The sequence below is a fragment of the Capsicum annuum genome, chromosome 2, assembly GCF_002878395.1.
Source record: "Capsicum annuum cultivar UCD-10X-F1 chromosome 2, UCD10Xv1.1, whole genome shotgun sequence".
Lineage (NCBI taxonomy): Eukaryota > Viridiplantae > Streptophyta > Magnoliopsida > Solanales > Solanaceae > Capsicum > Capsicum annuum.
In genome coordinates this window covers 138,802,303-138,811,083 of record NC_061112.1, presented here as the reverse complement: position 1 = coordinate 138,811,083, position 8,781 = coordinate 138,802,303, and the positions used below count along the sequence as shown (strand labels likewise).

General features: G+C 32.0%; 1 protein-coding gene across 1 annotated transcript; it reads right to left on the bottom strand.

Annotated features, from left to right (window-relative positions):
* Positions 1–767: 767 nt before the first annotated feature.
* Positions 768–2,494, bottom strand: LOC107859882. The gene is made up of 3 exons (XM_016705027.2): positions 2,253–2,494; positions 1,736–2,169; positions 768–1,563 (listed from the first exon to the last, which is right to left on the bottom strand). Exons 1-3 carry the CDS (start codon positions 2,338–2,340, stop codon positions 964–966), a joined length of 1,122 nt encoding a protein of 373 aa, XP_016560513.1. The 5' UTR covers positions 2,341–2,494; the 3' UTR covers positions 768–963.
* Positions 2,495–8,781: the final 6,287 nt, after the last annotated feature.

Below are 8,781 nucleotides of genomic sequence, written 5' to 3'. Positions count from 1 at the left end.
TCACAATGAGGAGATTGTGCTTATTATTGACCTTGTTGATCATAAAGGTCGCGTTTGAGGAACTTATGCAAACATGTTCTTCTCCCTCTCAAGGCCAAACATCTTCTTCTCCCTCTCAAGGCGAAATCAAACAAAAAGGTTCTGCGGCTCATGACTTGTAAAAAACAGTCGTTTTCTTATATACAGGAGTCTCTTCTGAGATGTAAGGTTGAAAAATACTGCGATGAGATCAATGCCTTCCACACTTTGCAATGAAGACAATCTGCTGGAAGTCTACTAAGGATATCACAATGAGGAGATTGTTCTTATTATTGACCTTGTTGATCATAAACGCGTTTGAGGAACTTATGCAAACATGTTCTTCTCCCTCTCAAGGCCAAACATCTTCTTCTCCCTCTCAAGGCGAAATCAAACAAAAAGGTTCTGAGGCTCATGACTGGTAAAAAACAGTCATTTTCTTGTATACAGGAGTCTCTTCTGAGATGTAAGGTTGAAAAATACTGCAATGAGATCAATGCCTTCCACAACCTTGCAATCCCTTTAAGAGGACAATCTGTTGGAAATCTCTACTAAGGATCACAATGAGGAGACAATCAGGCAAACGCCCAAGAATTTCCTCAAGACCCCATCATCATCACTGGCAGTTAGAGACCACCACCCAAATAGTTCAATTTATTAATATCCAACTTCAATGGTCCAAATCAGAAATGAACCAAAAAAAGAGAAAAAGGAACACAATATAGCAACAGCAATAGAGAACTTTCAGATACCTTGGAAAGAGATGCTTTTAAAATATTTCAATTTGACAGCCAAATTTCAATGGTCCAAATCAGATATGAACCAAAAGAATACACAATATAGCATCAGCTAACTAAAAAGGACAAACACATTAATAGAAATTTGAATATAAGAGACCACAGAGGCATGTGTCTATCAAGAACCTAAACATCAATAGAAATTTGTTCATTCAGAGAGTTCTTCAGTGAAGCGAAGATGCTTCCCTTTCGGAGTTGACAGGCCCTTCAAATGCAAGACACCTGGTGATGATGCAACAGCAGCAGCAGCCTCAACAACACTGCACTTCTCTTCAGTTCCTTCAAGCTCATCATCACTGTTGTACAAGAAACGCGTGTGCTTGCCTTCAAATTTCGCCATTATCACTTTGTTGTGCCCTTCATTCACATCCATCTTGCTAATTGCTCCACACAGTTCAACTACACCCCCATCGTCTTCAATTTCATCATAGTTGTCATCGTCATATTCTTCTTCAATCTCATCATAGTTGTCATCGTCATATTCTCCTTCAAGTCCATCTTCTTCATCATCTTTAGTGCTTGCATTCACCTGAATTGACCACATGGATGCGTTGTCGTCATCTGAAGATGTCTTCTCCTTGCTTTCAATCTCACATCCTTGGTCTGTCAGCACAGAGGAACACACTGAAGATGATTCTGACCCTTCTGTCTTTTCATAAAAATCCACTAGCAGAGATCTTGTTGGGTAACTCTTCTCAGATTCACGATTGTCCTCCTTCTTTTCCCCTTCAAACATCTCATTGATCATCTGTAACATTAAACGACAAATTCAAATCTTCAATTTCTATACAAAATACCTAAGTAGGAAAGAATAATACAGAAGCAGATCACATCTTTAATATCGACCATAATTTTTTATTTTTTTTTTAAAAAAGAAGTACTACTAATTGATTCAGCCATATAGGTGAATTAATTTATACCTGAGAAATGTCAAACTTGTCTTCAACCGGAGAAGCCGTGACAGCAGGCAACTCATTGTCAGAGAAATTCATAAGAGGTGTGTTTGCAGGAGTTGGGGCAAGAAGGCCCATGGGAGAGTTCACAATTCCTTTAAGGTGAAGAAAAGGCCTATTATTTTCCAGTGAAATTTTCGAGAGCCCGGCTTCTTCTTCAACCTTCTGCAACAATGTCTTCACTTGGCCCCTCAATAATGCCTCACCAGATCCAGGAGTAGTAAATTGTTTTCCCTGACCATAAGTCCTTTTCTTGGACATCTCTGAAGATGGGGTCTCTAAATTCCCCATAGCAAGACCAACAATGGGAGAATCATTTGTTATATCGATCAACGCTGATTGTCTCCCAGTTCTTGTTCTTGATTTTTCCACTGTTTTCTTCTCAGATTCTTCAACTTTCTCTGAACAAGAAAAGAGAAATGACTCTTCAGAAATCAAATAACTTTTTCATAAATGAAACACGCAAAGAGTAAACGAAACTCACCAGTTGATACGGAGATCTTGATAGCACTGTTGGAAGCAGCCAAGGTTTGTGATCTAGTCACCCTTCTTGTTGATGATGGAGTCTCCATTGAAGAAAATTGCAAGCAATATTGAGATTTCGAGTAACCGAAGAGTCGAAATTCCTAATAAGATGAAGAAATACAGAGAGTAATACAATGAGATGTAATTTGGGCAAAGAGAGAACGACTTTATAGTTGTGGAAAATAGGGTTTCACGACGAGCAAACATAAAATTGACCGTTAGAATGTTGTATAGAGGCAGCGGGTGAGCAAACTAGCCGTTGGGGATTTGAAAAATGGGCTTGGGCTTCTTTGGTGCGTTTTAAGCCCACCTCTGTGCTGGGGGGATCAGCCCGGTATGAAAGTTGGGCAAATCACATAAATATACAATTTAACAGTAAATATTACAAAATATACCACTAGTTTCATTTTTTCAAAATATTTCAACATGACATATATTTGATATTAAATTCAAAGTTAAGGCCATTAAGGTCTTTAAAGAAAATTGTTAGCTCATATTGAAAATTTTTTGAGCTTTTCTTGATGGACCTATTAAAAATCTTAAAACAAAGCCCACATTTTTTATTAATTACGAATAATGCCATTTAAAAAATTTACATAAATGCCATCACTAGCCTTGCATTCATTTCCACATGTGGGCCCTCTATTTGCCATCTATTTTTCATTTTTAATAATTAATATGATAAATATAATTTAATACATTTTATTCTTTATTTACATTTCATATCAAACATATAATTTGTTTTCTTCTTTATTTGTTACATGAAATACAAGTTTGCCTAATTTAAATTTTTAATGTATAATTAATAAAGCTAATTTAATAAAATAATTTTTTACAAATATTTTTTTAAAATTTGTGTCAAGTCAATATATACCAATAAAAAGAAATTAAAGAAAAATACCTAAAAATATTTTATTTATATAAGGTTAAACATAATTTGTTACTAAATAATAATAATAATTAGTTATTTTTATATATGTAAATCATATTATTTGTATTGAATTAAGCATACTATCCCTACGAGTTAATGAATTTTTTAATTAAAACTTTGAACATTAATTACTTGTTGGATTGTAGTTATTTTAATCACCTCAAACTCAAACCAAAAGTTTTAATATTTTATTTTTAAAAAAACTTAATATGTAAAATGTATTTTACTCATATAACTTATTTAATTAATTTGATATTTTCTCAATTTATCTGAAACAAAATTTACCAACATTCCTGTATCACCCTTGATTAATTATTATTATAATTTATTTATATATTTAAAAATTAACAATATTTAATTAAAAATAAAATAGACATTTATGACATGTCTGCTTCAATCGTAATTTTACTATATAACCTCTAATTAATTATTATAAATTATTTATATATTAAACATTTAATAATATACAATCCGTAATTTTATTATATCACCCCTAATTAATTTTTATAAGTCATTTATATAATAAAAAAATTAGTGCTTCCTGTTTTTAAAAAAGAACGACTTACTTTCCTTTTTAGTCTGTTTAAAAAAATGACTCATTTCCTTTTTTGAAAATACTTTAATTTCAACTTTTCATATAACATGTTTAAGACCACTGGATTAACAAGCATTTTGGTACGTTTCACTCAACTTTAATTTAAGGTCACACGATTCAAAAGTCTTTTTTATTCTTTTAAACTTTGTGTCAAGTCAAAATATGTCATTCTTTTTTAAAATGAGGGAGTAGTATTTAATTAAAAAAGTAAAATAAACATTTATGGCATATCTGTTTACCCCAAATTAATTATTATAAGTCATATAAATACTCAAAAATTAATAATATTTAATAAAAAGGTAAAATAGATACAAAAATGACAAACTAATTCTCCTTGTTTTAAATTAACTTGACGTCTTATATGAGATCTATTTAATTTTTTTTCACGGATATTTTTATAGTAATTTTGCTATGCCGCTTCTAATTAGTCGTTGTAAGTCATTTAATACATTTATGCTTCACTGCTCAATCGTGATTTAATTATATCACCCCTAATTAATTATTATGGTCATATAAGCATTGTGCCCCTTGAATTTAATTAGAAGAAATATTATAAAGTACAATAACTAAAAATTTAAATTATTTTAAAAAGATAATTGGTTATCAACGACACCAAACTCTGGACAAGGAGAGTAACATATTATTCATTAAAAGTATTATAAATTACAATAGTTAACTATATGTTTTAAAAAAAAATATGTAAAAAAAATACGATAAATCATAATAATTAACAACTTAAAATTTTTTAAAAATATAAATATTTGATTGACTCTCAAAATTATATTAGTGTCACTTAAATTGGAATAGAAGAAAAGTATTATAAATCACAATAATTAAAAGCTTAAATTATTTTTAAAATATAATTGACTATCAATGCCACAAAAGTTTGGACAAGAAAAGTAATGTATATTATTTGAAAATTAAATAAAAAATATTATAAATTACAATAATTAACAACTTAAATTATCTAAATACATATTAAAAGTATGATTGATTTTCTAAATTCTATTTGTGTCACCTAAATTGAGGCAAAAATAGCATATATTGAATTCATGCTAGATCCCAGATGAATCTTAGAATGTATATGCAATTCTTTTTTTAAAAAACTTTTATTTAAATATATCAAAATTGAAAAGACAAGTTCTAATACAACACATCAAATAGTGCATAAGAAATAATGTTAGCTTAAATAATATCAACATTACTAATACAAGCATTATTAATGCAAACATTACTAATACATTTTATTCAAAATTATTTTTATACACTCTAACAAATGATTCCTACATTTCAATGGAAGAAACATATACGAAAGCAAAGTTCGATAAAACATTTACTGAAGTATGTTTATCGTGTTCTCAAAATCAAATAACTTAAATTAATATGACAGATGGTAATTAATAGCTTTTTTTTTTTTATAGTTTTCAAAACAGTTAAAATTTAAATTTAAAATATTAATTTAATTTATCTTCAAAGAACAAGTTGACAAATCAAAAAGAAGGAGAAATAAAAGAAAATGATGTTTATGTCGGCTTAGTAAGGGAATACATTACAATTTTGGGCTATTAATTACAACCCATATGTGATGTAATATGCAATGACTAGATAACCCTTTATTTTTTTAAACAATTATTCTCTATTTTACACAACACTAGAGGTGAATGGCCCATGTTGACACCTAATTTTTGCCCTCCACAACTACGTTTAATCTCGGGTTTCTTTGATTTTCAAATAAAATCACAACAAGTATTTTTTCCAAATAAACGCATTTTAAAATATGCATTTGGGTTAAATTTGTCATTTAAGTAATAATTATATATTTTCGTATTTGCATATACGGGATTGTATAAATGATGTCATTTAAATGAACATTTTTTTTAATCAAAATTGGACTTTAAGTTAAGGATTATTTGGAAAATAAATTTAATAATTAAAGTCTTGATTCAAATATATTTGTCTTAAAAGATAATTTATCTGAATAAATATGTGTTTGATTTTATCGAATCCAGAAACTCGGGGTTAAATGAGGTATTAGTTCAGTTCGAATTTTGATTTAATTGAGCCAATCTATTAAATTTGGTCATAATTGAAATCAAATTGACCATAATTGCGATGCAATTGGCCAATTGATTTTCAATTGACCAAAACTTAAATGAATTGGCCAAATCCCCAAATAAAACCCAAAATTCCCAATTACCAGCCCAATAAAATAACCCGGCCCAAACCCTTATTCTCTTAAACAGCAAAACAACACCAATATCAACCTCAACAAACAACACGGTCTCAACCACAAAAACTCAACCTTATACCCGATCTCCAATGTACAAATAACCAAATATGGAGTACAACTCCAGCAAACGAATGAACTCAACCCGAATCCAATCGAACCCGACCCTACCAGCTCGAAATCCACCCGAAATCAACTAGTTTGCAGCCCTCCTCATGTGTCCCATGCGAGAAAACCCTCGAAGCTTCCAGAATCCGATGAGTTGTCCCCCCCTAACGGCTCAACCCCATGATTCTCGGGATAATAGGTACAATTTCGTACACGTTTGGACGATTTTCATTGGTTTAGGGGTGTATTACGTTTGTTTCTCTTTTCTATTGGTCCACGATTTTCAATCCGTTTGGGGAAGAATCCAAAAAATGGGGGCACCGTGTACGAAGGCCATCGAGGGAGGAACCTCATTCTTGTGACTATAAAAATCTCATTCATTGAGCTGAAAAAGGGGGGGAGGGGGAGAGGGAGAGATTCTAGGGTTCGGAAATAATTTGAGAAACTAGGCTAAGATTTTTTTGGTTTTCGAAAGAGGGTGAAAAAGCTCATTCAGTGAGCTGAAAAGAGGGATTGTTCTTTATTCTTCCCTTTTGGGTTCGAAAGTTCTTTTGTTCAAATTTTGAAGGGAAATTTCTTCTAAGAGAGAGGTATTTGAAAGGAGGAAAAAACTGAGGGAGGTGGAAGAAAATTTTTTTGAGAATGAGCGATTACTTTAGTGAAGTTTTCTGGTTTCCCTTCTTCTTCTTTTGAAACTTGCTTGTTTAAACGGAAAACCTGAAGGTTCGTTAACTGGTCGTGACTTCCGAATTGACAGCGACGCTATTCTCTGGTGGTGATTGAGATTTCGTCAAGAACTCGGGTCCCGTTTTACTGCCCTGAAGCAGGTAACTCGTCGTTCTGTTTAGTTCCGTTTAATTTCTGCCTGATCTCGCCATTACGTAAATATAACAATGTTTACGATAATTTTCTGGGCTGGAAATTGCTTGCTATAGGAAGCCTTATAGGCCATAGGACCTTGTATGAAATAATTTGCAGTGGTTTCATCTGTTTCATTTGATTGCCGTTCGTGATTCATGTTCGAACGAGCTGATTAGTGTATGATGAAAACTGTCTTGTGAAATTGGTTGTTCTAATCAACGCTATTAGGTACTGCATAAAACAATTGTGTATGTGCTCTATATTTTGGGAGAAAAATATTTGCATATTATGTTGTTGCCACAACTGATGGTGAATGTATCATGTGTACTTGAGATTATTCATTTATGCAATGTATGTTATAGGATTTTCATGTTTATACACCTTATACTCTACAAGATATTCTTATCCGAATGTTTCAATTTGAGTAAAAGTTCAGTGACCCTCTTCTGGTAAAAGGATAGGTCCATAAAATTAGAAGCTGGACAAGATGATGGGTTCAAATGATTTTGCATTTTCTTTGGGATTTGTTCTTAGGAGCCTCATTTGTGACACTTCTTTATAAAAGTTAAATAAAAGAAGTCTTTTCTATTTATAGTGTGTATTCCCTTACTTTACCTATTTCGATATAAGTTTAACACGTACACTTGTAGTTCTTAGTTGAAAATTGATTCTAAAACTAGCTTTTCCTAAGTCATTACTAACTCGTATTAGCTTGTATACCACATGTATGAAACTTTTAGTATCCTATTGACTTGTCTGTTAAATACACCTCTTCTTACATCATTCTTACTGTTGTTGGATAAGAAAGCGTTTTTAGTTGCATTGCTCCTTCCCGCCTTTTCAATTCATTTCAGTACCTGAGGTTAAGAGTTTTGCATCCGTTTAAACATAAAATCATGTTCACGTTTTACTTAAAGCCATTTTCTTTTTTGTGTTATCGTTTGCTAGAAAAATTCAATAGTGTAAAAGTTGTTTGTGGGCTATATGTGTGGTGACATGCCTAATTGATGTGATTACTCTGCGGGAGAAGTTCTGTTTTGGTTGTTTCTTGATTCCTTCCAACTCTTTGTTGCTACCTTGAGTTTTAGTAATAGAATAAATAATCAACTTCTGCGCACATCAATTTTTTTTTAAAAAAATTGCTCCTGTTTTCAATCACTATGTATGTGTGAAGTCGATTCATTTCTCTTGAAATTTTATATTTTGGACGACCACGAATTCCTTTCCATCTATTGATCTATCATACTATTTATTTGTGTGGCGTTTGGTACTATGAACGCGTATTAATCTCTTTATCTCTTTCCTTGCATGTGAATCCGCTTGGAGTCCGGATGGAATCTTTCCCCTTGCATCTATTAATGGGTCACTGAGGCCCACCATGTCTATTGAGTCAGGCCCGAATAAAAGCCCAAAGTTGGGCATGTAGCATATGGATACGAGAAGTCAAAAGAAGAACAAATGGATTAAAGTCCTATCATTTAAAGCAGCTACGAGACCCCAAAGTCTTATTTATTATTTTGTTTATTTACTTATTGTCGTCTTCATTTATTTATTCATTTATTTATTCATTTTGGCTTCGAATCCAAAGTTGTACTTAATACAGGAGAAGCGAGACTCGAGCTAAAGGCTCGAAAACATAGAATTAGGATAGGTGAAAGACGGGCTGAAAGCCCAATATCTAGATTAGGACAGGGTTGTCGATTTGGGCCTAATGGCTCAAGTCCTTCTGCTTCTACCCTTTCCCTTTTACTTTTGCTAATTTGTTT